The sequence below is a fragment of the Hemicordylus capensis genome, chromosome 1 (assembly GCF_027244095.1).
Source record: "Hemicordylus capensis ecotype Gifberg chromosome 1, rHemCap1.1.pri, whole genome shotgun sequence".
Lineage (NCBI taxonomy): Eukaryota > Metazoa > Chordata > Lepidosauria > Squamata > Cordylidae > Hemicordylus > Hemicordylus capensis.
In genome coordinates this window covers 195804089-195831880 of record NC_069657.1, presented here as the reverse complement: position 1 = coordinate 195831880, position 27792 = coordinate 195804089, and the positions used below count along the sequence as shown (strand labels likewise).

General features: G+C 46.3%; 1 protein-coding gene and 1 long non-coding RNA gene across 21 annotated transcripts in view; one reads left to right on the top strand and one right to left on the bottom strand.

The window, feature by feature from the left end:
- Nucleotides 1–27792, bottom strand: part of MYO3B (myosin IIIB) — a 523310-nt gene that overhangs the window by 241118 nt on the left and 254400 nt on the right. For all 19 annotated transcript variants that reach the window (XM_053283475.1, XM_053283469.1, XM_053283482.1 and 16 more), the window contains 7 exons: nt 26974–27088; nt 24144–24270; nt 23799–24009; nt 22157–22304; nt 18423–18576; nt 14878–14966; nt 14178–14307 (listed from right to left, as the gene is read on the bottom strand). In XM_053283475.1, coding sequence (XP_053139450.1) covers nt 14178–14307; nt 14878–14966; nt 18423–18576; nt 22157–22304; nt 23799–24009; nt 24144–24270; nt 26974–27088 — 974 coding nt within the window. The remainder of the gene's footprint in view (nt 1–14177; nt 14308–14877; nt 14967–18422; nt 18577–22156; nt 22305–23798; nt 24010–24143; nt 24271–26973; nt 27089–27792) is intronic.
- On the top strand, nt 11576–13580 carry LOC128339468 (uncharacterized). 2 transcript variants are annotated; one of them, XR_008313049.1, is made up of 2 exons: nt 11576–11779; nt 12816–13580. It is a non-coding gene; the product is annotated as an uncharacterized LOC128339468 (long non-coding RNA). The 2 variants fall into 2 exon arrangements; XR_008313050.1 differs by having other exon boundaries at nt 12253–13580.

The following is a 27792-nucleotide window of genomic DNA, read 5'->3' as shown; positions in this document are numbered from 1 at the left end:
GCCAGGCCTCACAGAAGCCATTTGAGCATGCGCGGCAGCCTCCAAAATGGCCACCACACCAGTATACAGAGGCCTGAATGGGCCACAAAGAATTGTTTAAATGGGCCATGGCGCTGAACCCCCAAACCCCGAACCCCTCAAACCAGTTTGCACATCCCTAGTCTGAGGGGGTCAGGAGTGGGAGGCACTGCTTTGCTGTGGATCCGCTCCTACCTCTTGGGCAGGTTCCAGATGGTGTCCATTGGAGACTGTTGTCCTTCAAAATCTGAACTTTTGTATGGTGTCTCTCAGGAGGACTTCGTATTGTCTCAGATTTTGTTTAACAACTACATGAAACCTCTGGGAGAGATCATCAGGAGAGTTGGTGCAGGGTACTTTCAGAATGCTGATGACACCCAAATTTATTTCTCCATGTCAACATCGTTGGGAGAAGGCATAACCTCCCTAAATGCCTGCCTGGAGGCGATGATGGGCTAGATGAGGGATAACAAAATGAGACTGAATCCAGATAAGGGAAGGGTGTTCCAAAAGCAGAGCATAGAAAGAACCCTGTCCCTGGTCACCACCTGCCTAACCTTTGAAGGTGGGACTAGCCTCATTTCCTAGTTCTTTGGATTCTCTCATCTTGCTATTTAAGGGGAATCTGATTCTTCTCCCATGGATCGCTCTCTCATGAGAGTGTCAGGTAATGGGGGCTCAACGGCAGATGCCACCCAGCCAGTATACACCTAGCTGTATACAAGCTAGCCGTGGGGACGGGTACCTCAACAGCGCTCCCTGTCTTGGTGACTGTCGCAATGCAGTTGTCAAAGCATGCCCTTTGTAGCTCATCCACCCATTTGAATATGCCCATCTTTGTTTTTGCCCAGAATGGCAACCCCACTCTCTAAGGGGCGCTGGAAATTGGGGCGCCTCTCTCCCACAATTCTCCGGAGAGCCAGGTCTGCAGATGGTGCAACCCAGGAAATTTGAATAAGATTTAAGATCTGTCCCTGGTGCTGGTGTTTCTCTAGTCTGCCCACCCAGCCTAGTCCAGTCACATGGATCGGTAAAATCTCCTTTGGTTGCATGAAAGGCATCCCTGTGCTTGTGTGAGACTGTTTTGTTGCAGGGCTCTTATGAGGACAGTGTGCAATCACTGTCAGATGAAGGGCTTGCATGGCATTTAAAGGGATCTAAATGCCCTTTCCCTGCTGAGGGTGGGTGGATCATTCTGAAAAGGGACGATCACACTCAGCATGTTCCCTTTAGGATCATGGCCAATTGTTGCCACCCTGGAGACATGCTGATGCCTTGCCCACAGTCTGGTGACACGAGTGCTATGAAGCTTGCTGAGATGCAGTCTTAGCGGACCAGGAAGAGGGAGGGGCTCTCCTGCCCTGAAAACAGAGGTTGCTGGACTGTGGTTGGACAAACATCTGCAATGTGTTTGAAAAATTAACCACGGGTTCAGCAACCTCCAGTTTCACGTTACGTGTTAATGCGGCCAAACTGTTGCTACAAATAAGTTCATTTCATTTCACTGCAATGTAGTCCTGGCCATAGCTACATGACACACCATCTTAAGATTTCTAGTCAGTCAGTTTTAACTAGTTTGATCATTTTTAGCCTGCTCTCCAGTAGGCTTATGAGATCACCTGGCATTCCGTGTGTGTGTCCATGTGTCCGTCGATGTGTCCCCCCAATCAACTTTGCAACATCTGGACCAATATAAACCAAATCGGGGACAGCTGTAGGGACACATAGGGAAACCTCAACGGCATAGTTTGTGATGGTGTCATCCACCCTGATCCAATATGGTGGACGTGTAAACTTTTGAGGCGACATTGAGCTAACTTGTAAACCACCTAACTGATTTGAACCAAATGTTCTACAGCTGTAGGGACACATAGGGATGCCCTAATGGCATGGTGTGTGATGCTGTCATCCACTCCAATTCAAGATGGCAGCCGCATGATCATCTGAGGCGCAAGCGAGCTAATTTGTGGACTGTCTAACCAATTTAAACCAAATTAGGTACAGTTGCAGTGAGTGACACACAGGGACACCTCAACGGCATAGTTTGTGATGATGTCATCCACACCAATTCAAGATGGTGGACACGTCAACTTTGGAGGTACAAGTGGGCCAACTTGTGAACCTCTTAACCAATTTCAACCAAATTTGCTACAGCTGTTGGGACACATAGGGACACTTCAATGGCATAGATTGTGACAATGTCATTCAACCCAATTCAAGATGACAGACACATAAACATTTGCGGCTCAAGAGCACTAATTTGTGAACAACTTTTGAAGTGCAAGCTGGCTAATTTGTGGATTGTCTAACTGATTTGAACCAAATTTTGTACAGTTGTAGTGAGTGACACACAGGGATACCTCACTGGTGTAGTTTGTAATGATGTCATCCATGTTAATTCAAAATGGCAGATGCATGAACATTTGAGGTGCAAGAGATATAACGTGTGGACCTCAATTTGAACCAAATTTAGTCCAGTTGTAGAGGCAGTGAAAGGAAAGTAGGCCGACTAGATCTTACTAGAACTTTTAGGTATTCTTTTTGTCTTTTTAAAGAAGTCAACCCAATGCTAAGGCCAGTTTTTAATTTCCATATAATCTGAATGATTAGCATGATTTCCTTTCAGAAAAATTGTCATCTTAGAAATGGTATGCTTTTTGATATTACAGAGATTAGTAGGATTTTACAACAGAAAAACAAGTTCATCTTTGGCTTACTGTTTCTTCAGTCCTGCCACTGTAAATTATCTATTAACAAGGAAATAAAATGTTCTCTACCAATACGACGAATGCTATTTTTTAATCCAGGGATCATTCTATATACATTTCTCTTTAAATTTATGCTATGCTTTGTGATAGCACCACCTAGTGGATCACAGGTACACAGAATTGGACTACTGGGACCCCATATAAGCCCATAAACTGCAAATATTCCTTTTAAAAATTGCAGCAGTTTCTGTTGGCATAATAGTGTACATACCTTTTAGATACACAAAACTATTAACCTTTCATATATGAAGTCTTCTTTACAATTTCAAAGCAGCTAACTCCTAATATAAGCAAAACTTACTGCAATAAATGTGACATGAACAGTTTTTACTAATAAGATCACATCTACACAGACTCTATTGATCACATTTAGAGCTTAAGAATAAATACAGTCTAATATGCTAACTGAGCAAAGAGGCATCTTTTAAAAGTGGTGATACTCTTTATTTAGCAGGGGGTGAACTGGCACTATCCATCCCTGGCACAGAATCCCTCCAGTCGCTGTTGCTGGTCTCTGTCTTGTGTTTCTTTTTAAGATTGTGAGCCCTTTGGGGATAGGGAGCCATTTTATTTATTTATTTATTTACTCATACTGTCTCTGTATAAACTGCTTTGGAAACTTTAGTTGAAAAGCGGTATATAAATACTCGTTGCATTGTATTATAATAGAAGGTCCAGAAGTGCAGGAAGAAGGGTTGCGGGTGGAGAGGAGAACAAACACACAATTTGTGGGGCCTTATCTAACCTAACCATTCATTTTAGGGATGTGTGAAACGTTTTGGATACAAAACATTTTGTACCCCAAACAGCCTGTTTCGGGTGTTTTGTAGACAAGACAAAACACCCATTTTCCAGATCCAAAAGTTTTGTATACAAAACAAAACGTCCCTCTTTCGGCTACAAAATGTTTTGTTGTTTCGGACCTCCATTTTGTGGTTATCTCTGAGTCAGTCTCCATTTTGTGTTTGACATCTCTTTGAATTTCCCACCCTTCCGGCCTTCTGATCAGTGACCTAAATCATGGGCTGACCTGCTGACAATGCTCTCCTTGTTCCCCATTGGCTCTTTTGCTTCTTCCCATTCTTCACACATTGGCCAGGGGAAGGGTTGCTAACCCATGGGGTGCTGGGTTCTGCTGTTTCCGTGGTGTTCTGAGTGTAGATTCTCTGGTAGCATATGAGAGTGGATTCTTGTTTTTCACTGAAAATCTCATATGCTACCAGAGAATCTACAATGAACACCTCAGAAACAACAAAACCCAGTACCCCACAGGCTTGTGGGTATGGGGGTGGTTGGCATCCTATGTGCACTACACAACCCCACGCTCTGGGCAACCCCAGTGCCCACCAAGTGGAATTATGGGGCTGCTGAAACCTCCACTATTCTTTATGGGAGAAATCTTAAAGACACGTAAACTTCAACAAATCACAAAAGATCAGCCCTTTGCCCAATTCCTTTGAAATAATTCTGGAAGTTTCCTTGCCCCCATTGGGCACTAGCACCCACCACACTCTGCTCTGGGTCATGCCTTTCCCCTTGATTTGAAGCGATACATTTGCTGGAATCCCCATTATTCCCTATGGGAAAATTCTTAAAGATGTGTAAACTTTTAAAAATTCACCAAAAAAATCAGCCCTTTTCCTAACTCCTTTGAAATTTGGGTGGTAGCTTCCACCCATTGGACACTACCACCACCACCCACTCTTTTTGCCTTGGGACCCTTTAAAAAAATCCAAATCGATTCGGATTTGGATTTGGGAAATTTGGCTACAAAACAAAACAGGGCTGATTTGGATTCAGAAAACTTGGGTACAAAACAAAACGGGGATGTTTCGATTCGGATACAAATAGAAACAAGAAAATTCCAAAATGCACACCCCTAATTCATTTGTTCACTCTGGGGACTCTGGGAACTATACAAGGTCTCAGAAACCTCTCAACAGTGTCACATTTAGGCATGAACCACAAGGTGGGGGTCCGTGGCCTGCTGCCCCACCCCAAATGCTCTGGGAGCCGCAATGCCCCACCACTGCTACCCAGCACCCACCGCTGCTTCCCAGCCCTCGCTGCACGTGCTGAAATTTTCCCTGCGCAACCGCTGTTTCCCCCTCTTCACCGCCAGGGGTGTGTGTGAGCAGAGAGCAGTAGGCCACCCCACTGGTGGTGCGCGCAGGCAGGCCTCCTTGGCTTACACAGACCAGCTTCCTTGGCCTGTGCATGTGCACAGTAGGAGTATGGCATGTTGCTTCCCACGATGTCATGGGATGCAACACTCCATACTCCAACTGTGCACACATGCAGGCCAAGGAGGTCAGTCTGCGCAAGCCGAGGAGGCCCACCTGCACCCGCCACTACTGCCAATAGGGGGAGGTGACCTGCTCTGCTCCACTCCGCTCACCTCCCCAGTGACGAAGAGGGGGAAGTAGTGGCGGTGCACATCGTGGGGGCTGGGCAGGAGCCGTGGTGGCGAATCAGCTGTGGGGCCAGTCAGCCACCCAAGAGATTTTTTTTAAAATGGGGGGCTCACAGGAGGAGAGTGCTCTCAGCGTGGGAACTCCAAAGGCCTTCAGCCTCAGGTCCGGGTGCCAGAAATACCAAGGTGCACCCCTGCCTCTCAGCAACCTCATGGTTGGACCTAGGTACCAGTTTTCTAAAGAATTCTATTTCAGCTGGCCATTGTGTGTATTATCTAGTTCAGTATACAAGAGCATAACCATTCATCCAAAATTAAATGAAATCTCCTAGAATCATTGACAAGGAAAAAGCCCAATACCACACTAAAGGCAGACAAGTCTAGTCACATGACAAACTTTGACTGTTCAACAGGATAGCTACAAGTAGGGGTTAGCGGTGTGCAAGGAACTGGCTGGCCCGGTTCGGTTCGAGTCCAGACTGGACTCGAACCCAACTGGGCCAGTTCGATCTGGCACCCCCCAACTCCCCCTGGTTCAGTTTGGTCCGGGGGGGGAGGGTACGCAAAATTTTAAAGTTAAAATTACCTTAAAATTGCTCTTCGAGGTGGCAGGGCGGGGTCCACGGAGGTTCCCCCTCCCCCGCCAGCCTTCAAAATGCCCCCCTCGGGCCTTTTCGGCCCTGGGCCATGCAAGGCATCACAGAGGCCATTTGCGCATGTGTGGCAGCCACCATTTTGGCCACCATGCCATTTTACGAAGGCCCAAACAGGCCAAAAAGGCCCAAGGGGGGCATTCTGAAGGCTGGTGGGGGGAGGGGGAACCTCCGCGGACCCCTTCACCATCACCTCGAAGAGCAATTTTAAGGTAAAAAAAAATTAAAATAACTTTTAAAATTTTGTGACACCCCCCCAAACCATCGGGGGGTTTTGCTGGTCAATGACCGAATAAACTTATAACTTATAACCATTGGGGGGCGGGGTTCAGTTCTAGGCCAAACCAAACCAGGGGGAGGTTCGGTCTTTCTAGAACCGTCAAACCAAACCGGTTCTATGTTGAATCAGTTTGACTTAGAACCAGTTCGCACATCCCTAGTAAGGGTGGCAAGTCTGTGAAACACTGTGCACTCTGAGCTTTCCACAGCACTCCTTCAAACAGGAAACTAGCTAATGTTAATTTTGGTCTCACACATAAATAGGCACATTTAATAACTGGAAATTAAACAAACATTTAGAAGCATCTCTTAATTTGGGCAATGCATTTAAGATTTTATAAACAGTAAAGCTTCAACCCTGTAACACATGTGCTTAGTCCTATTAGGCTCAAACATGCATGAAAGGGTGCAAAACCAGTGTCAGTTAATAATGAACTCTGGCTGGGTTGTTGTTTTTTGGACAGAACTTTCCACAGCATTTTGGAAGGGCTCACTGAATTCAGCCTTGGGCTCTGCTAGGTTCCAAGAGCTTCCTTACATCCTATTGGGCCCCACTGCCTGGAGGCCTCCTCTAGAGACCTTATCTGAGATCACCATAGGGTCTACCAACTAGAATTTAAGATCACAGTTTGAAGCTGGTTTGCAAACTACAGTTTGGACTAACTGTGGTTTGCTGTTATGTCTGAATATACAGACTACTGACAAACAGGGGCGTAATGACAGGGGGGGCAGGCAGGGCATGTGCCCTGGGCGCCACCCCGGCGGGCCACGTGGGGGGGTGCCAAAAAGTGGCATCCCCGCCCTCCCCCCCGGATCGCCCGCCGAGTGTGGCAGCGGGCATGCGGCAGCGATTCGGTGGTGGCGGCGGGTCACCCGCCGAGTGTGGCAGTGGCTGGTGGCGATTGGCTGTAGTGTAGTGGCCCGAGCAGCGGCGGATCGCCCGCCGAGGAGTGCAGGCAGAGCAACGCCGAGGCCTGCCACCTGGCCCGGCGTCGCTTCCCAACTGCATCGCCGAATCGCTGCCACCGCCGCCGCACTCGGCAGGCGACCCGCCGCCTCCCACCACTACCGAATCGCCACCACCGCCACTGATCTGCCACCTGGGGCGCCGCCGCGCCGGCGGCACAGGTATGTGGGGGGCGGGGGACGCCATTTCAGGGCCAGAGCTTGCCCTGGGCGCCGTTTCCCCCCGATACGCCACTGCTGACAAATCATAATTACGGTCATTGCTCTACCTCAAGAAGGTTACTACACCACAGAAATGGGAGTGAACTTATGAAGCCATATCTTGAGCAGATGAGAAACAAAAGCAGACAGGTGACTCTAAACCATGTTGTTCTTACTGTGGTGTACATTTGGAAGCTCAAATCATGGAGTGTGGGTTCTTCATTATTGTTAGCACAAACTTTGATTTTGTATTATGCCTGAACCCAGTCTATTAATTTACCATTGCAAATACTAATAGTAGTCCAACGAAGAGCTACACTACATAAAAAAGCTATAGTCCATCACTGAGTACAAAGCAAACTTACTGCAGAAAGTGAGACATTTCAAGCTTCATCCAGCACTTCTCTAAGGAGAAATCTGGATCCAAAAGAACAAACAGGTTTCAATTGTTTCAGTGACATTACATGTACTTCAAAGCTCTCAAAAACCCTACTGCTTCAATTACATTACATGTACTTCAGAACTCCATAATGTTTCAGTTGCTTCAGTTATGTGTACTTCAGAATCCTGAAGTACCTGTAATGTAACTGAAACAGCGGAGACTTGCTTGCTCTTTTGGATTCATTTTTCCCCCTACCACTTTCTATAATAAATTTGCTTTGCACTCTGGGATTGATTGTAGATTTTCTGCTTCCCGGTACATGTACTACATGCCCTCTAGATTATTTACAGATTTTATAAAACATCTGGCAATATTTAAATTCCTAGAAGTCAAGGTCACAATCACAACAGCAGTCCCTGAAGATAAGAAATAGCACCACCAACAGGCATCTGTCTCAAAATGACACTTGTCAGCCTTCTGTATCATCAGTTGTCAAAGGGTTTCAGAGACCTGAGTATTTCAGCCATGCCTCTTAAGGCTGGCCTGAGAGAGCTAGGTTCCAGTTTCGATTACACTGCCCTCTACTTTTCTCAATGCATGGTAGGGGAATGAAGAACTTGCACCTTCCTCTCTCTTCCACCAAGTGCAACCATCCTGACTCTGATAGCTTTGGATATCCATACATGGACACAATCCTATACCATAAAATGGTTAGGTGTGCGGCCGTGCTGCCCGTGTCTTTTTGGGCAGTTCTGCGCATGCGCGGAGCGCGTGCACAGAACTGCCAAAAAGATACGGCTGCCCAGACACAGGTGGCCATGTTGTATCTGAGCAGGGAGAGGCGGCGGCGGCAGGAAGGACTGGCCTCGCTGGCGGCGGCCACCGCCGCGCCGAGAAGACTGGCCCCACTGGCGGTGGCCGAAAGGACTGGCCCCGCTGGCGGCGGCCGAGAGGACTGGCCCCGCTGGCGGTGGCCGCCACCGAGAAGACTGGCCCCACTGGCGGCGGCCGAGAGGACTGGCCCCGCTGGCGGTGGCTGAGAAGCCTGGCCCCGCTGGCGACGGCTGAGCCGCCACCGAGAAGCCTGGCCCCACTGGCGGAGGCCGAGAAGCCTGGCCCCGCTGGTGACGGCCGAGCCGCCGCTGAGAAGCCTGGCCCCGCTGGCGGAGGCCGAGCCGCCGCCGAGAACACTGGCCCCGCTGGCGGCGGCCGCTGCCGAGAAGCCTGGCCCCACTGGCGGCGGCCGAGAGGACTGGAGAGGAGCTCACTCAGAGCTCCTCACTCCTTAAAGTCTCTTCCTGTACTGGCGCTTTGGCCGAAAAGAACGCAATAGGCGTCCTTTTCGGCCAAAGCGGCAGTACGTGAAGAGGCTTTAAGGAGTGAGGAGCTCTGCATGTGAGCTCCTCTCTCCTTCTCTACGTGGTCCCGGGCAGAAGAGGTCTCGGCAGCTGGGAGGGCGGGCGGTTGCTCAACACAGAAGTTGCCGTCTCAATATTGATCGTTTAAAAGAACAATCACCGCAGAATGTGGCATGTTAATAAGCGGATTTTATTTGCAGCACTTTAATAATGCAGGTACGTTCTCCAACCGAGTGTAGCACTTCCTTTTTTAAGTTTGCAGTTTGTGCAAGTTTACTCGGAGGAAAGTACTGTTGCTTTTCACAGAACATCGCTGCCCCAGTATTATGAATCTATCTGTCTGCTTAATAAATATTTCTTAATATGCAACAGTTGGGGTTGGCTTAAATAATATGATTAGGTTTGGTGTTCTGTCTGCCAGTCTTGATCTGACAAGAAAACTGCGATAGGTAAGCAGTATTTTATCAAAATGGATTTTAGTGTGAAATATGGCACGGCTTAATCTCTATGTTCTAAAAATGGCTGTTGGCAAATTGAAAGCATCCCCCCCAAAAAAGGGCAAGAGAAAGGAAGAAGGAATAAATTAAAAAAACAACACCTAGCGCCCGTTATTATAACGGGCTTAAAATTACTAGTATCTGAATAAAACCCAGTACGTGCAGACCCAAGCAACATGGTTGATGCCTGGATTTTCAAGGAAGGGAAGTCCTGTACAGTCTGAGCTCATTCACTGGACATGATGTGCACAGACCCTATTCAGCCATTATACCTGGTGCCTGGAGGTATTCAGGGTGGAGGTATTCAGGGTGGGCTGATCTAAGCATGCTTAGGGAGAACATGGCAGAGGGTATTATCCAAGCAGGGCCTAACACAGCATGCTAGTTTGTCATTTTCATTAGCTTGTCCCCAATATCTTAGTTAGAGTTTCTTCTGAGACCTGAGATCTGTCTGTTAAACAACAAGCATGTGAATTGTTTTTCCTGTAGAATCATGCGTTTTTGTTGTTCTATAGGGCTTACTTCTGTTACATTTCTTCAACCACAAGAGATTTATCCAAAGTCTATTCAGCTCATGAAAATAATGTTGTGTCAAGTCTAAGAGCCATCGTGCCTGTTTATAAATACTGTACAACATATCATCTCTATTATGTCACAGATAGGCTTCTTACCATGAAATGAACTTTCCCCCCCATGCAGTGGCTAATGACAGGTTGTTTTTGCAGCCAGCAACAAGTGTATGCACAGGTTATTTTTATGCAAAGTATTTTTTAGAATCATACTGTCCAATCCAACTGCTGGCTTTAAAATGAAAAATTTATACGTTCATTTTAAAATATATTTTACAATGTCTCTATATTTCTGTTGTGAACCGCTCTGAACATCATTTCAGCAAAAATGTAGAACACACACACACACACATACACACACCGCCCAGAGATGTGAGTTTTGGGCGGTATAAAAAAATATGTTAGTTAGATAGATAGATAAATAAATAAATAAATAAATAAGAAAGAAAGAAATTGTTATAAAGTAAATAATGGCACACTCCAGACCACCTCCTCCTCCTCCTTGACCCTGCTCAAGCGCCAGTGCAGGCAGCCGTGTCCCAGCAAATCCTAAGCATATCTGGGAGCTGGGACCCCACATGGTCTAGCAGCTGCTGACAACTGCTGAGGCTACTGAGATGGGTAAGAATGATGGTTGCCACAACTCTTGGTCAAAACTGTAAGACCACAGTATCCCACTCACCTCCTGATAGGGCAAGAAGCTGGTTGGGAGCGGCTCACAATGCAACAAGTTGGGGAATCATTCACTTCAGCCTACATTTAGATCTGCTTTATTAAACCTCAGCATCCACATTTCTATTCCACAACCACATTCAATTTTGTTTAGCTATTCCACTACTTTACCTCTCAGCAATACAGCCATTTCTGTTCTAACCCCAATTACAGGATGAAAATGTGTTCCTATTTTCTCTGCACTGCTTCTCTAAAAGCAGCACAAATCTGACTGCAGAGGAAGCTGCCTTATACCAGATCAGACCATTGGTCCACCTAGCTCAGTATGGTCTAGTGGCAGCAGTTCTCTAAGGTTCCAAACAGGAGTCTTTCCCAGTCCTACCTGCAGATGCCAAGGATTGAACCTGGGACCTTCTGCATGCAAACAAATGCTCTACCACTGAGCTACAGCCCCATCTCCTAAGGGGAATATCTTACAGCAGACAGTGCTCACATGTAGTCACTCTTCTAAATGTGAACCAAGATGAACCCTGCTTAGGAAAGGGGACAACTCATGCTTGCTACCACAAGACTAGCTCTTTACCCCAAAGGTTAGCGATAAAGTCACAGGGGATCAGGCTTGAGATAACTAGAGAGGGAATTTAGGAACATAGGAAACTGCCTTATACCAAATCAGATGACTACTCTAGCGTAGTATTGCCTAGACCAGTGTTTCTCAACAGCCGGTCCGCGGACCGGCAGCGGTCCGCGGAGGCTTGAGTGCCGGTCCGTGACTAGGAAGGCAGGGCTCCAAACTGAATACGCTTGTTTTTCTATCCGCTTTTCTCTCCGCTGTAAAAGTTTTTCTCTCCCCGGAAATTCCGAGGCTCCTGGAACGTCAGTGGCCAATAGGGGTGGAGCAGGGGCGGGGCTTGTGCCGAGGCGGGAAGATAGCCCAGTCAGTGAGTGAGTGAGTGGAGAAATTGGGTGGTTGCTGGAAGGTGGTTTTTTGAGATCTTTGAAGGTGAGCTGCTTAAACTTACTGGGCTAAAAATAAGTGAGGTGCTGAGGCTGTGAGTGTTTGCTTTGACCAACTGCAGGGGGGGTATATTTAGGAGGGCGGGAGGGTTTACTTACCCCTCCCTGCCGCTTTCTCGCTTGTCGCCCACATGGCCAGATCAAGGCCCAGAATCGGCAGTCTGGGCCCAAATCGGCCCAGACTGCCGCCGCCACCGACCGCCCACCCAGCTGCCCCCACAGAAGCTAAAGAAGCCGCCGCCACACGACCGAAGACGGCGAAATAGGCCCAAACTACTGCCTGCCCCAAACAACTGCCGCGGCTGCAGCCGCCGCCCAGCCGCCCCCACAAAGGCCCAATTTCAGGCCAAAGAAGCTGCCGCCGCTGCCCCCACATGGCCGAAGACGGGCCAAATCGGCCCAAAACTACTTGAAGAAGCTGCCACTGAGATTGCGGTTTTTTTCCCTCTGTGCTGCCAGGGGGATGCTTGGCGCCTGACTGTGCCTGTGCCGCCGCCGTCGACTGCTTCTCCTGCTCTTCAACTATCGGGGACTCACGCGAGGGAGTGGAGAGCAGAGCATTGAGGATAAATAAGCCAGTAGTGCTGTGCATGGCCACAGAGTTGGGATGCTGCACAGAAACACTGACCTGCAAACGGAGGCAGTCCCCGGATCCCATCCCATCCCCCCCCCCCCGGGAAAATGGCCCTGTTCCAAGTTTCTTCGCTCCGCACTCGACAAAAGTTGCTCCCAAAGTGCCACTCCTTAATCTGGCTTTCCCTGGCGCAGACTCCTCACCCTGACTCCGCTCTTTGCGGGCTTTCCTCCCTTGGCCCTGCCCAATCCCTGCCTCTTGTTGCTCCCTCGCCTCTCTGCCCTCAAACCCCACTCCGACCTGCTAGCCTCTCCCTTTCGCCCGCCCTCGCTCGCTCTTACTCCTCCTAGCCGCTTCTTCTGTTTCAGCCCTTTCTCTGTTTTGGCGACGCCTCGCTTCCCTCTTCTTCCGCTACAACTCTGAGTCTCCTGCAACTTTTCTTTTGCAGTCCCACGTTACGTGGGCTTAAATAAGCCAGCAGTGCTGTGCATGGCCACAGAGTTGGGATGCTGCACAGAAGCACTGGCCTGCAAACAGAGGCAGTCCCCGGATCCCATCCCATCCGCCCCCCGCGAAAATGGCCCCGTTCCATCTCCGAGCCGCGCGGTCTGAGGGCTGCGCCGACCTGCTGCGCCTCATAAAGGAGCTTGCTAGATATGAAGAAATGGAGGATCAAGTAGTACTGACTGGGAAAGATCTGCTTGCTTGAGGATGGCTTTGGAGAACACCCTTTCTACCACTGTCTTGTTGCAGAAGTACCAAAAGTTTGTCATCTCTTTGCCATTCACAAATACAGCCCCAATATTGCTTTTGGGAGAAAGTAATGCAAGCATTCAAATAGTGCTTGAATGTGTTCTATTTTAATGATTCTTTTTTTATATGCATGTACTAAGAGTCTCCTTGGAATTTGGGAATGCATACTTTCCAGTAAGCAGACATGGCTCTTATTTATGGCTACATGGAAAGGAAGAATATTGTTGGTTTTCATACCAAGGTTTTATTTTGAATATCTCATTATCAGACTTCTTCCTCTGCTCCTAAAATATTTGAATATAATGTTCACATTAACATTGTGTGCATTTTGATATGTAAATAGTATGTAAATAAAATACAGTTTATTGTTTAACAAATTTTATTTTATGACATTATTTAATTTCTTAATTAATTTCTTGTGTAAATAGTATGTAAATAAAATAGTTTATTGTTTAACAAATTTTATTTTATGACATTATTTTAATTGCAAGTTAATTGCAAGTAGATGCAAGTTTTGGACCGGTATAAAGTCTTAGATATATAAAATAAAATTAAACTTGAAACCCCTCTACTAACTGCTGGTCCGGGAAACTGCACACAAAGAATGTAGCGGTCCTTGACACTCTGCACAAATGATTTAGCGGTCCTTGAGTCCAAAAAGGTTGAGAAACACTGGCCTAGACTGACTGTCAGCAGCTTCTCCAGGGACCTTCCGCATGCAAGCAGATGTTCTACCATCGTGCTCTGGCCCCATCACGACAAGGTCTACCTGAGCAGATACACTTCCAGGGGTAAACTCCACATGTGCCATTTAGAAGATAATGTAAACAAAGGCCTAATAAGCAGTCAGTAGACTAAGAATTAATTAGCTACATCCTCATATATTGCCCTCACCCTCCATAAGCAACATAGATGAAAACATAAATAGTGGGGGATTTATTTGTACAAATGAAGCATTTTCAAAATCCCAGGCAACTTTCTGAACTCTTTTTCAGGATGCTTATTTAACCACAGAGATGACCTTAGCACTAATAATGCTTCACAGAGGAAAAAGTACCTGTTTTGGTTAAAGGGCTCGAGAAGAGCTGCTGAAGAAGTCTGTTCTCTGACGTTCTCAGCACCACCACTATGTCCGCGGGAAGAGTGTCTCTGTTCTTCTCAAGGAAGCCATAAGCATCATATTGTACCTGCATAGGAGAGATAAAAGTGAAACAGGAAGTTACCAAATTCTGCTAGACACTGAAAATCAAGAGTCATGTCAGTTGTCCCAGAGGGCCACCTATGTTCATAGCATCATACGGATGGAGGGCACCAAAGGTTCACCACCATGCTGCATGTCACTCCACTGCAGGAAGTTAAACAACTTGAGATGTTGCCTTGTGGATTTCAAAACACAGAGATCGCATGCAGAGGGTTGTGCTGGCACAACATGCTCCAATGCCAAGCACTCTCTCCATCCCCTCCTCCCTACTGAAGCTCCCTGAGACCTCTGCAAAGCTGTGGTTGAGGGTCCAAGGACCTTCAGCAACAGCATGGGATGTGGCATGAGCGGCTTCAGGGATAGGGGAGATACCTGAAAGCCACTAGCAGAGGCATCACACTGGCACATGACACTCTGCTACAAAGTTTCTTACATTTTGTAATATGAAAACATTAAAAACATTAAATAGAGAAATAAATTTTCAATGCAATTTAAGAGCAATAAGGGCTAGATCATTTACTACATTTGTTTTAAAAGCATGTTATATAGCCTTTACCTTTCCAGCATAGTGCTGAATGCCAAAACACAGCTCCACTCGTTTGGGTCTCCAGAAGTACTTGCATCGTAAATTATCTTCAAATTTATCTAATTATTTTTAAAAAGGAAACATGAAACACAGATCAGCCATCTCACAGCTAAGTCACAGGCAGCTAGCTAGAGCGCCAGCAAGCACAGACACACCAGAAGGAAACCTTGATACGGAAGCAAGGCTGGTTTCAGGCATGAAGTTCTTATGCTCTTCCTGTTTAGGAAGAGAGTCATTGAGGCTATTCCCACGATCACTGGAAAGTGGGCTAAGGAAGGGTAGCCTGCTTTCCAGTGATTGTGAGAACCACGGGTCTCGCAGGCAAGCCTGGTGCTCCCAAGGCGGCTAGCCCGCATAAAACACCCTCCCCTTAAATGAGGTTAATGGAGCAGGCACTCTGTTAACCTTGTTTTCCTGCTCGTGTGCTACCGCAGCACACGGCAACACACAAGCAGACCCCCAATCGTGAGGTTACAAGCAGCCTCCCAGTATCAGGGGTCCCCCTCCAGAATGCCCCCCACACTCTCATGAGGCATCCTGGGACTTCTGGGGGCCAAGTGGCCCCCAATCCCTGCAGCTCCCACTGGCTCTGTGATGGAGCCCGTAGTCATGTGGGCAGCTGATCTGGCCGCCCGGGGCTGCACGTCTGCTCGTCTGCGGGGAAAGTGGGCTAAGCCCGCTCCCAGGCTCTAACCCTCCCAGGCTCTACACACGGATCGTGTGTAGAGCCTCTGACCGCCTTGCTATGCAGGGCTGGACTAGGGCTTTAAGTACTCCAGGGCTGCTGCACAAGAGACAGCAGTATATGGAGTCTAAGCCTAGGAAGAAGCCAACAGTCCATTATGGAACAATTCTGCCTCCATAATCTGAAATGATATTTTTGTTTGTGTTTAATGCTGGCAGCCTACATCACCTCTTGGACATCTCCCATGGCTCTTTTGTTCTTTCCCCCAGTTTTTCTATAAAAGGGAATTTGCCCAGCAAACTGACAGGTAAGTCACTTCTCCTTGAAAATCTGTCTACCTCCTATCACCTTTCTGCCATTTGTGGAAACTTGGAGGAGGACATCCAGCAGGGACTCAGATGTTTATCTTATTTTTATTCATTTCTGGTTTTTTAAAAAATCATAATGTTTAGGACATATTTTGAACTTCTTACAGCTCTACAAGTGAACTATGAATTGAACATGAGCCAGCAGTGTGTAATGCAACTGCTAAAAAAAATAATGCAATCTTGGAGCTGCATTAACAGAGGTATAGTATACAAATCATGAGAAGTAATCATTCCACTCAAGTCTGTGCTGATAAGACCTAAGATAAGGCTGAGTGAGACTCCTGCCTGCAACCTTGGAAAAGCCGCTGCCAGTCTGTGCAGACAATTCTGAGCTGGATGGACCAATGGACCAGCTCGGTATATGGCAGCTTCCTATGTTCCTATGACCTCACTTGGAATACTGGCTGACATCCTGACTAATGAAGTGCATGAAGGAGAACGTTCCCCTCGTACATAAGAACAGCCCTGCTGGATCAGGCCCAAGGCCTATCTGGTCCAGTATCCTGTTTCACAGAGTGGCCCACCAGATGCCTCGGAGAAGCCCACAGGCAAGAGGTGAGGACATGCCCCTTCTCCTGCTGTTGCTCCCCTGCAACTGGCTGAGAGGCATCTTGCCACTGAGACTGGAGGTGACCCACAATCACCAGACTAGTAGCCATTGATAGACCTGCCCTCCATGAATTTGTCTTAGCCCATTTTAAAGCTATCCAAGCTAGTGGCCCTCACCACATCCCATGGCAGAGAATTCCATAGTTACTTGGGCGAAGTCTAAAGTTTGCATTCCAGACTAGTGTTGCGCTGCCACACGCATGTTTGTGAGACAGTGCACAACTGCAGCCTCTTATGTTTTCAATTGAACTTTTGCCCAGTTGTGCAGCTGTGAAATCCTTTTAGTGCAGCCACAACCCTCCCCAGCCCCCACTTTTATGTTTGTGTGAATGACTTATTAAGGTTATCCATACAACCAGTTTACCTGGACTTGGGGAGGGCTGGTGGAGAAGCAGGTACCTACCTGCCTCCCCACAGATGAGCAGGAGGTTCCTCTAAATTCCGCCACTCATGTGCACACACAAGTGCCAGAGCAGAGAGCAGCAGAACACCGTCAGGAGGGGGGAAACTTGCACTGGGTACTCTGGGAGCCCAGGATGCAAAGCGCGGGCAGCAGACTGGCTGCTCTAAGTACTGTAGCTGCTCCACTCTATGCGGCCGCTCCTTCCCACTGGCTTGCGGCCGAAAATGGCGGCAGGCCAGTCAGCTACCCGGAGGAGTGATCGGGAACATGATCGCCTACCAAGGTAGAATGAACAGTAGGTTCGTTCTACCTCAGAAAAAAACCTGGGTAGAGGAGCTGGGCTACCCAGGTCTGGCGCAGCCAAGACTGGAGAGCTCCTGGTGCTCCAGATCACACGAGCTGCCTGGGTTACCCCAGGCAGCTTGTGCCATGTTAACAGCTCCATTGGGTATAATAAAGGTTTTTTGAGGCATTTGAAGAGTGTCATTGTTTCAGCTGTCTTCCAATACCTGAAAGGCTGTCCTGGTTTTACAGATCGTGAGTAGCTGCGGTGTGGCTCTGCGCCACGGTTACTCATGAGCAGACCCCCAGAGAGAAGGTGAAAAGCCACCTCCTGGCTCCGGGGGTCTCCCCAGTATGCCCTGCGTGCTCGCACAGGGCATACTGGAGCTTCCGGGGGCCACGCAGCCCCTGAGCTCCCGCCGGCTCCGTCACAGAGCCGGCAATTGTGTGGGCGGCCGATCCGGCCGCCCAGAGCTCCCTCCCTGCTCGTGTGCAGGGTGAGCAGGCTTAGCCCGCTCTCCCCATGCACCTTCCAAAGCTGGGTCTCACTGATTGTGAAACCCGGCACACTGTCTTCTACCAAAGATAACTCATCTGCCAAAATATAAGCAAATTTCCATGTCTAGGGCCCAGTGTAAGAGAAGCATGCTGAAACATCCATGGAGTATAGAAATGAAGGAGCCTTCTCACACTTAGTCCTTGCCTATAGGAAGGAGGAGCCATCACACCCTTACTTCTTGCCCTATGAGTGATGCAGGGAATGGAAGAGGGTTGTTGCCAAAATTCCTTGCAAGGTCTATATAACAGAGTTGGGAACTCTTGATATTCTTACAAGCAGCAAGGCCTGTTTTTCTTGCTCTCAGCCATTTTGTTCACTTAAAGTGAACAGGCAGCTTGTGTTTGGCTCTGCCTCTGGAACCACCAAACACTGCTGAGCTCCATCTCTGGGCTACTGAAAAGAACTAGGCACATGCCCTCAACTCCATCACCACACCTGCTCCTGCTTCAATATGTGAAGCAGAGTGCTCCAGTCACAGAAATATGGATGGATTTCAAATTCAGTGCATGGCCCTGAGTCAAAACAATGTAAAAAATGTCATGGCTTCAGTGTTCTCTCTTTCTGGGCACATGTCAAATAACAATTTATGCTTTTCTGGGCAGGCCATACCAACTAAAGTAAGGTCTGTTGCCTGAGGAAACCGGCTTTCTTCATCAAGCAGAGAAAGCAGCCCCATTGGTTTCTGGAGGAATGTGTCTAGGAGTGGTCTGTTGTCTTCATATTCAACCACAGGAGCATCAATACCTTCGTTCTGATATTCCATCTAAAAAAGCAATGAAAATCAACAAAATCAAAACTTCAACATGAGGAGATTCCATCTCAGCAATATTTCTTATCCAATATGAAGTACTTGCAAAGATAATTTTTATTTATTTAAAATATTTCTATACCGCCAAAACTTGCATCTCTGGGCAGTTCACAATTAAAAATAATCCCTGCTAATTGTGCAATGAGGTACCTTTTAAAGTACTGACGCTGAAGACCATTGCTCTCCCCTTGCTAAATGGTCTTCATTCAGCCTGAGCTCAGCGTCCCTCCAGTGACTGTTGCTAATGTCTACCTTGCATTTATTTTTAGAATGTGAACCCTTTTGGGACAGGGAGAGAGCCATATCAAAGGTTTAATCAGGGCTGCTCAACTTCGGCCCTCCTGCAGATGTTGGCCTACAACTCCCATAATCCCTGGCTATTGGCCACTATGGCTGGGGATTGTGGGAGTTGTAGTCCAAAAACCGCTGGGGGGTCAAAGTTGAGCAGGCCTGGTTTAACTGACTGAAAATTCAGCCTGAATCAGTTGTTCATCTTGATTAATGCTCATATAATTAGCAGCATATCCTATGAATGTTCACTCAGAAGTAAGTCCCATTGAGTTCAATGGGGCATAAGTATATATAGGACTATATCACATAGAATATACATATTTTGTGACTTTGCAGACCATCTATCATCTTTGTTTCATAAACTGTTTTCACATTGTTTCATAAAGTTGCACAAACTCCATTTTCACAAATATTATCTGAAATATGTTCTAATAGATGCCAAACCTGGATTGTTTCTGATGCATAGAAATATTTCATATGATAAAATATGGTGGAAGTCAGGGGAAGAGTGGAGCTGGGGGGCCCTCAGGAGCCGGGAGGTCTGAGTTCTTTGAACCCATCCACTCAATTATAGCTGCACCCCTGGTGGAAGTCAAACTTCCACGATATTTCATCATATTGCTTTCCCCTTTGGTTTCAGATGGTAAAGGTCTTTTCTGAAGGCAGTCATGTGGTGAAAACATTTATTTTCAAGGTTGTGGAAAATATTGATCTAGCAACACGTGGAGGAGGGCATGGAGTAAGAAGAAAACTTCACACCATTAAAAAATGGAGAACGTCACATCATAGAGTTCACTTGCCTCATATCCCCAAAATCTTGCATATCACCTCCTGATGCGGAGGTGTCCAGTGACTCCTCTTATCTGGTAAGGCTGGATGAGTTTCGGTTTCTGACTCCTGGGCATGTAGACAAGTTGCTTGGAGCAGTGTAGCTACCACCTCTTGACCCTTGTCTGACATGGCTTATACTATGAGGGGGTTGTTGTAGAAGGCCTGGTAGATATTATGAATGTGTCGGGGTTTTCTCCCCTCCTCCCTGAGACAGGGAGGTGTGCCCGGCCAGCTGGTAGAGTGCCAAGAGAAGCTGGGGGCTCCAGACGCCAGGACAGCCCCATCAATTACCTCTCAGAAGCCAGAGAGGACTCAGAGAGACATGCCATAGCTGCTAGGGGATGGGCAGGTGTTGCCCAAGAGGCAGCAGATTGGTGGAGAGGAAACAGCCAGGATAGCAGCTCCATAGCTGCAAGCAGCTGGAGGAATGATAAGGCAGGGGGTGGAGTTGAGGAATGAGCCCCCTGTGGAGGCCAGGGATTGGGTGTCCAGGACACATGCCTGGCCAGGGAGGACAGAGCTGGCCGAAAGAGGGGAGGAGTGTCCGAGATGCAGGGATTTATTTAAGGCAGAGGCTGCCGAGGATGAGCAGATCAGTCGGGACAGGATTTGTGGGCCTGGCAGTCTCCCAGACAGGAGCTCAGGCTTTTGGTTCCCACTGATAGGTGAAGGAGGGGAGTGAATAAACCTACTTCCTTCCCCAACTCTGAGGCAACGTCTGCGCCTATAATTCACTGCAAGAAAGCAGAAAGGGCACTTTGGAGAATTCCTCCTCCCAAAAGTCAGACAAAATGCTCCTCTGAGGGAGGGCAGGATGCTTCCTTGCCTTAAAGAGGCAATTATTAGGCCTCTTCTGAAGAAGCCTGCATTGGATCCCTCGGAGTTAAGCAACTATAGGCCTGTCTCCAATCTTCTGTGGTTGGGCAAAATAATTGAGAGGGTGGTGGCTTCCCAGCTCCAGGCAGTCTTGGAGGAAACTAATTATCTAGACCAATCTCATACTGGCTTCTGATCTGGCTATGGGGTGGAGACTGCCTTGGTCAGCCTGATGGATGATCTCCAACTGGGAATTGACAGAGCAAGTGTGACTTGGATGGTCCTCTCAAAAGCTTTTGATACTATCAACCATTGTATGCTTCTGCAGTGACCAAGGGGTTGGGAGTGGGAAGCACAGGTTTATAGTGGTTCCACTCCTACCTTTCGGGCAGGGTCCAGATGGTATCCCTGGGAGACTGGGATCCCTCAAAATCTGAAATTTTGTATGGTGTCCTTCAGGGTTGCATATTGTCTTCAATATGGTTTAACATCTACATGAAACCACTAGGAGAGATCATCGGGAGATTGGGTGCAGGTGTTATTATGCTGATGACACCCAAATCATGTCAACATCATTGAGAGAAGGCATAACCTACCTAAATGCCTGCCTGGAGGTGGTGGTGGGTTGGATAAGGGATAACAAACAGAGAATGAATCCAGAGAAGACAGAGGTATTTATTGTGTGGGGTCAGAACTCAAGAGACAGGTTTGATCTGCCTGTTCTGGATGGGGTCATACTTCCCCAGAAGGAACAGGTACAACAGTCTGGGGGTGCTTCTGGATCCAAACCTCTCCCTGGTGTCCCAGGTTGAGGTGGTGGCCAAGAGTGCTTTCTATTAGCTTCGGCTGATATGCCGGCTGTGTCTGTTTCTTGAGGTGAACAACCTTAGAACAGTGGTACATTTGCTGCTGACCTCCAGCCTGGATTACTGCAATGCATTCTATTTGTATGCTGCCTTTGTATGTAGTCTGGAAAATGCAGTTGGTCCAGAATGTGGCTGCCAGGTTGGTCTCTGGGTCATCTCGGAGAGACCATATTACTGGTCATCTTGGAGAGACCATCCTGTATTGAAAGAGCTACACTGGCTGCCGATAAATTTCTGGGCAAAATACAAAGTGCTGGTTATAACCTATAAAGATAAAGACGTAACCAGCTTAGGCCCAGGATGAGAATGTCTTTTTCACCATAAACCCCACCAGCCATTGAGATCATCAGGAGAGGTTCATCTGCAGTTGTCACCAGTTTGTCTGGTGGCAACTCAGAGACGGGCCTTCTCTATTGCTGCCCCAAGGCAGGGAGCAAGGCACACCCTGATGAAATAAGAGCCTTCCCATCTCTGACAATTTTTTAAAAGGCAGTTAAGACACATTTGTTCACCCAGGATTTTAATTAGATTTACAGTTTTAATAGTTTTGAAATTGTGTTACATTTTAAATTGTAATGTTTTAACCTTCTTATTTTGTTTTAATTTGTATGGTTTTGTTGTAAACTGCCCAGAGACGTCAGTTTTAGGCGGTATACAAATGTACTTAAATAAAGTAAATACATACAATCAACATGGCTAGAGCCAACCAACTCCAATTAAGTGAAGTTTACCTGTTCAAGTGCAAAGATGTGCTGATTGAAATAAAACTGGATTTGCTCATTGGCAATGTTTATACACAGCTGTTCAAATGAATTCCTTGTGAAGTTCTCAAATCCAAAAATATCCAGGATCCCAACATTCATTCCACTTTCTGCATTGCTGGGAAGAAAAACATACAAAATCTATAACTGGAAAGACTCAGGAAAACCATGTAATAATATAAAGCAGAATTCTCAAACCAGGTATTCAGGGCAGAGCATGGTAATCTGTGACCTCTGTCCTGGAAGCTTTTCCAGGGCTAAACCTCAGCATGGGACGTATCTGAAGAAGAGAACATCCTGGTGCAAGTATAAAGAGTGTTTGGTTCTCCACTGAATAATCATTGGCCACCCTACCACAGATTCAGGATTAGAAAGCAGAGCTTCCCACAAGTTCCTGATAGATGTATCTTTGCACTTCTTTTGAGAAATGAAGTGCTAAGACATCTTACTACTGGGGCTACTAAAGGGCCATATGATCAGCACCACAAATCAAAGACACCTTTGTATTCTTCTCTTAGGCACAGCTACCCACAAGGATATGCAACTAGAATTCAGTCCAATAAAGTCTAGTGCATGCCTAAGGTGATAGCAAGGATAATAAAAACAAAAAACAGAAGTCAATAAAAGAACACTTCTCTACCACTAACACTATAGCTGCAGTCCTCAAAGCATTTATTGCTGCATAACTCTGGAAATGACCATGAGAAAAGTCTGGAGCAAATGGTCTAATAAAGGCTGCTTTAGTGTTTTCCAGATGCCTACCAATTGGGGGCCAGTTTACACATGTCCTGGGGTACACAGACTCTACAAACGTTTGGACATGGAAGTGAACCATAGGCTTGCATATACCTACTAATGACAGATGTAGAACTTGTTTGTGATCAGGTCCCAGTACATTGCATTCACACGCTCCTTCCGCTGCCGAAAAGGAGGGAATGGATTGCATGCCTGAAGTATGCACATGAAAGTACATGTGGAGCTGCTATATCACATAGCACATTCTGCACATTGTATAGAACTGCATAGCCTCATTCATGCATGTGCCATCCTTTTGGAGTTGTATAATTTGGGGTTATGTATTTCTACAAATCCACAAAACAACAGTACAGCAACATTTCTTATCAACAGCTCACTAAAATAAATGTTGTTTATTCCTTCGGATCTGAATGCAGTTTGTGTAATCTACTTATTTTTCAGTTCTGTTTAAAGAACTAAGCCAGTTTAGGTCATTTTAGTGCCAGTATTCAGTGTGAATAAACCATGTTAGATGTTTCATATGCTGTAGTCTTATTACCAAAAGGAAGCTTTTCTGCCATAAAGACTATCTTTAAAAGCCTCATTTTGTGATGAATATGCACTCTAATGTCTTTTCCTCTTGGATGGGATTTTAACCCCACACTGATCCCATTGGCCTACTTGGTTAAATCCCAGTCAACTCTTTGAAAACACTGGAGTTAATGTCCTGGAAATAAAAATGCCGACTCGCAGCATGAAGGCCATTTAGAAGCATTATCTAAAATAAACAGCAAATTCCTCCCGTAAAATAAAAAGAAATATATAGATACAGAAGATGCCACCAGCACACATGCTGCTTGTTGATGTGTTAACTTGCCATATATTTTTATCAGGCTGCAGTAGGGTATTAATACGATTTACGATCCAGCTGAAGAGTCGGCCATAAAGTGCCTTTGACATGGCATCTCGCACGTCAGCTGCTTTGTCCACTGTGTTTGTCCGGATAATAGTCTCTCCTCGTGTTACAACGCAATGCGAGGTAAGAGCTTCTTGAAGTTCTTCTGAGCCGATGCTCAGCAGTGCAGCAGCTAAAAGATGATACAGACACATAAAGAGATTGAAGATGTTGACACTGGCAGCCATGTTGTGTGAAAGTGGATAACCTTACACCTATTATTCAGGTACTCTGAATGAAAATTCACATATTTCCGTGCATATTTACCATTATCTAAGGCTTCGGCATTGGGCACTTCACTTTTATCAGTTTGGTGTTGTGAAGAAATGGCAGCAAATTCAATGTTTCCTGTATTTAAGATACCAGCCAGAATTCGATACACCGAGTGCACTTCCTGCAAACCACAGGAAGAGGAATCTTTAGGGTTGGAATTCCAACAGCAAACTTCAGAACCAACACTTTGGAGCCACACAGTCCAAGGATAGATGCTCTGACTGTGCTGTCCTGAGGGAGCTGTGCATCACCCTTGAGCAGAAGCACCATATTCATCAGACTGCATGATCTCTCTCAGATGCATCCAGCCCACCCAACTGTAACACAGATTCAAGGAGGAATTGCTGAAAGAACATTAAATGGGACTGCATACAGAAAGATGGGTGCACAATATAATAATTCCCCATTTCTATGTGAGATTCAGGGCTTCTGCATTGCTTGCCGCGCTTCTAGGCTCACTTTTTATGGCCATATTTTGTCTCCCAGCTCAATCTTCAGCTTGAATGAAGATTGCAAACTTTTGATTTAAAACATCCTGACCCTCTTGACAGGCTCAAAAGCAAAGTAAAGCAAGACAGACATATGGCAAAACCAGACAGGTCAGGGCTGGACCGAGGGCTGGACCAGGCAGAGCAAAGGAAGAACCCATTACAATTTGGCAGATCAGGAGTGGAGCCAGGATAGAACCTGGAGGGTTATAGGTGAACTCCAGCAAAAGCTTGAGCTTACTGGTGTCTCAGATATTATTATTATTATTATTATTATTATTATTATTATTATTATTATTTCGATTTCTATCCCGCCCTTCCAAAAATGGCTCAGGGTGGTTTACAAAGAGAGATAACAAACAAATAAGATGGCTCCCTGCCCCCAAAGGGCTCACATTCTAAAAAGAAACACAAGACACACACCAGCAACAGTTACTGGAGGTACTGTGCTGGGGGTGGATAGGGCCAGTTAATCTCCCCCTGCTAAATAAAGAGAATCACCATGATAAAAGGTGCCTCTTTGCCCAGTTAGCAGGGGTTACTCTGCTAGAAACTGACTGAACCTTTAGCTGGTGACATATGCAAGCTTGAATTAAAGAGCTCTTGAGCAAACTTAGATTTTTGCCAGTAAGTAATATTGTGATGTACTGGTCTTAGAATTAAGTACATGATTCTGGACTCTTTTGACCCCTTAGCTTCTGATATCTGCCTTTCCCTCTTTAGGCTTGTGTTTATCTGAGTACAGTGTAACAGCACAACCACTCACTGCTTCTTCTTAACATAGCAAAAAACCCTAGGGATGTGCAAATTGATTTGGATACAAAATGTTTTGTATCCAAATCTATCTGTTTTGGTCGATTTGTGGACAAAACAAATCACCCCTGAGCTAGCTGGCCAGATTTGGGCCCAAAACACATCACCCAGATTTCGGACCTGAAACATTTGTAGATTCGGACCTCCATTTTGTGGCGATCTCTCTTGCTGTCTCCATTGTGTCAGGAATCTTTTTTTAAAATCCCACCCTCCCAAGCTTCAGCTTGGTGATTTACAGTGTGCAACAACTGGCTGGCGATTCCCCCCTGGTTCCAGATTGGCTTGTTTCCATTCATATCTTGTGTTGACAGGGGTGACTGACCCCATATTGGCTAGGGGAAGGATCGAAGAAGGGACAAGGGTGGGGGTAATTAAAAGGAGGGATTTTCAAATGTACTTAAGGAGGCAGGCAGCCACCATTCTGCCTTTCTGCCTTGTGGGAGGAGAGAGAGAGAGAGCGCCAGAGGAGCTTTGCTTTGCCTTGCCCACCTGCTGCCTGGCGTGAATTCTCTGCTTTTTCCCCCTGCTTTCCAGATTGAGGAAAAAAGAAGATAATTTTTTTTCACTCCCTTCCTGCTGCTGAGAGAATCACTCCCTGTGCCTGCTGTCTGTGCGAATCAATTTGGGTACAAAACAATATGTATCCAAATCTACCTGTTTCGGGAGATTTGTAGACAAAATAAATCACCCCTGTGCTAGCTGGCCAGATTCGGACACAAAACAAATTGGGGGTGATTCTATTCGGGTACAAATCGAATTGAAAAAATCGATTCATGCACATCCCTAAAAACAACGGTACTTGATTAGTCAGCTTAGGTCTTTTCTAGACAGCAATAAACTGCATGATGTGAACAGTTTGTTTGCAAGTTCTAAGCTTACTCACCCTCCACACACTTGCAAGGGCTTGTGTTCTCTTACCCAGCAGGAACATATCCCGGGTTCAGATTCTGAGCAGGGACTTCGTGCAATTTTCATAGCACCACCTGCCTGCCAGTTTGTGCTTTCTGAGAACAACACAACCCTTTGCTTGTGAATGGGGAAAAGGGTGGAAAGCAAAAGCTGGTCAGCAGGTGGCACTGCAAAAAAATGTGTAAAGTCCCTGCTCAGCATCTCTGAACACAGTATAAGATTCCACCTTGGAAAAGAGGATAGAAACCTGCGGAAATACGTGGAGGTTGAATCTTGGTTAGAACCTGAGTGCAAGCTTTTCAAATTACACTGTTTATTATCATCTGGAAATGGCCTTAATTTTACTCTTTTGCCTGGTATGACAAACTTCCAATCAAGTGGAAGAGGGAAAAGGTGGTGATTTAAATGAGAAGATAGTGTTGATTAAATTTAATTGGGCTTCAACACAGTACACAACCCTTAAGCATTCACATTTGCTCACAGATGCAATTTTGAAAGAATATAGTTATCATATTTGCAAAGACAAGCTCGTATTAAATCCTCTTCCCATGGGAAGCTAGTTTCAAAAACAAGACCGGTATCATTTTGGCAGTGATTGAAAAGTCATCACTTACCTCATCAGTAAAACCTATGATCCTAAAGCAATGCTGAATTGCTTCAAATTGTGTTCTATAGGATTCTTTACTAATAATATCATGCATCACCCTTCCAGTGTCATTATCAATATACCTATAAAAAGGAAGGATTGGAATCAGTGCTTAATTGATTAAGGTGCTGAGGTTCAAGTCTACCTGAGAGCCAAACCATTGGCCTAGAAATCCTGCTTCATAATCCCATGTGTGCAGGATCATTGGAAGTACTCTGGCTGGCATACACCCAGAGAGGCACTTCCACATTTATCATTATATTACATTGTGCAGAACAAAACCATTATACTGAGATGAGATTTGGGGGCCGAGCCCTAACACAAACTAAGCCCCAATTAAAGTGCTGTGTTACCGACTGCTGCAGTTGAACGCAACTCTCTTGATTTCAATTAAGCTGAAGTAGTCATTGAGAGGAAAACATATTTCCACTTGCTCTTTCTTCAAGCAAATGGATAAGGTAGATGACATCTGTTCAACTCAGATTGCAATATCATACACATAAACAGCTATTCCCTGGGTACTATCATGCTATAGTGTGATTTAAAAAACCATAACCCAGGGTGTGGCTGGGTAAATAAAAGCAGGGCTGCACAACTTCAGCCCTCTTACAGATGTAGGACTACAACTCCCATCATACCTGACTATTGGCCATTGTGGCTGGCAATGATGGGAGCTGTAGTCCAAAAACAACTGAAGGGCCAAAGGTGTCCAGCCTTGGATAAAAGACTATTTTGTAGACAGAAGGAGATTCAATCATCCAAGGTCCCCATTTAATTGCATGGTGCA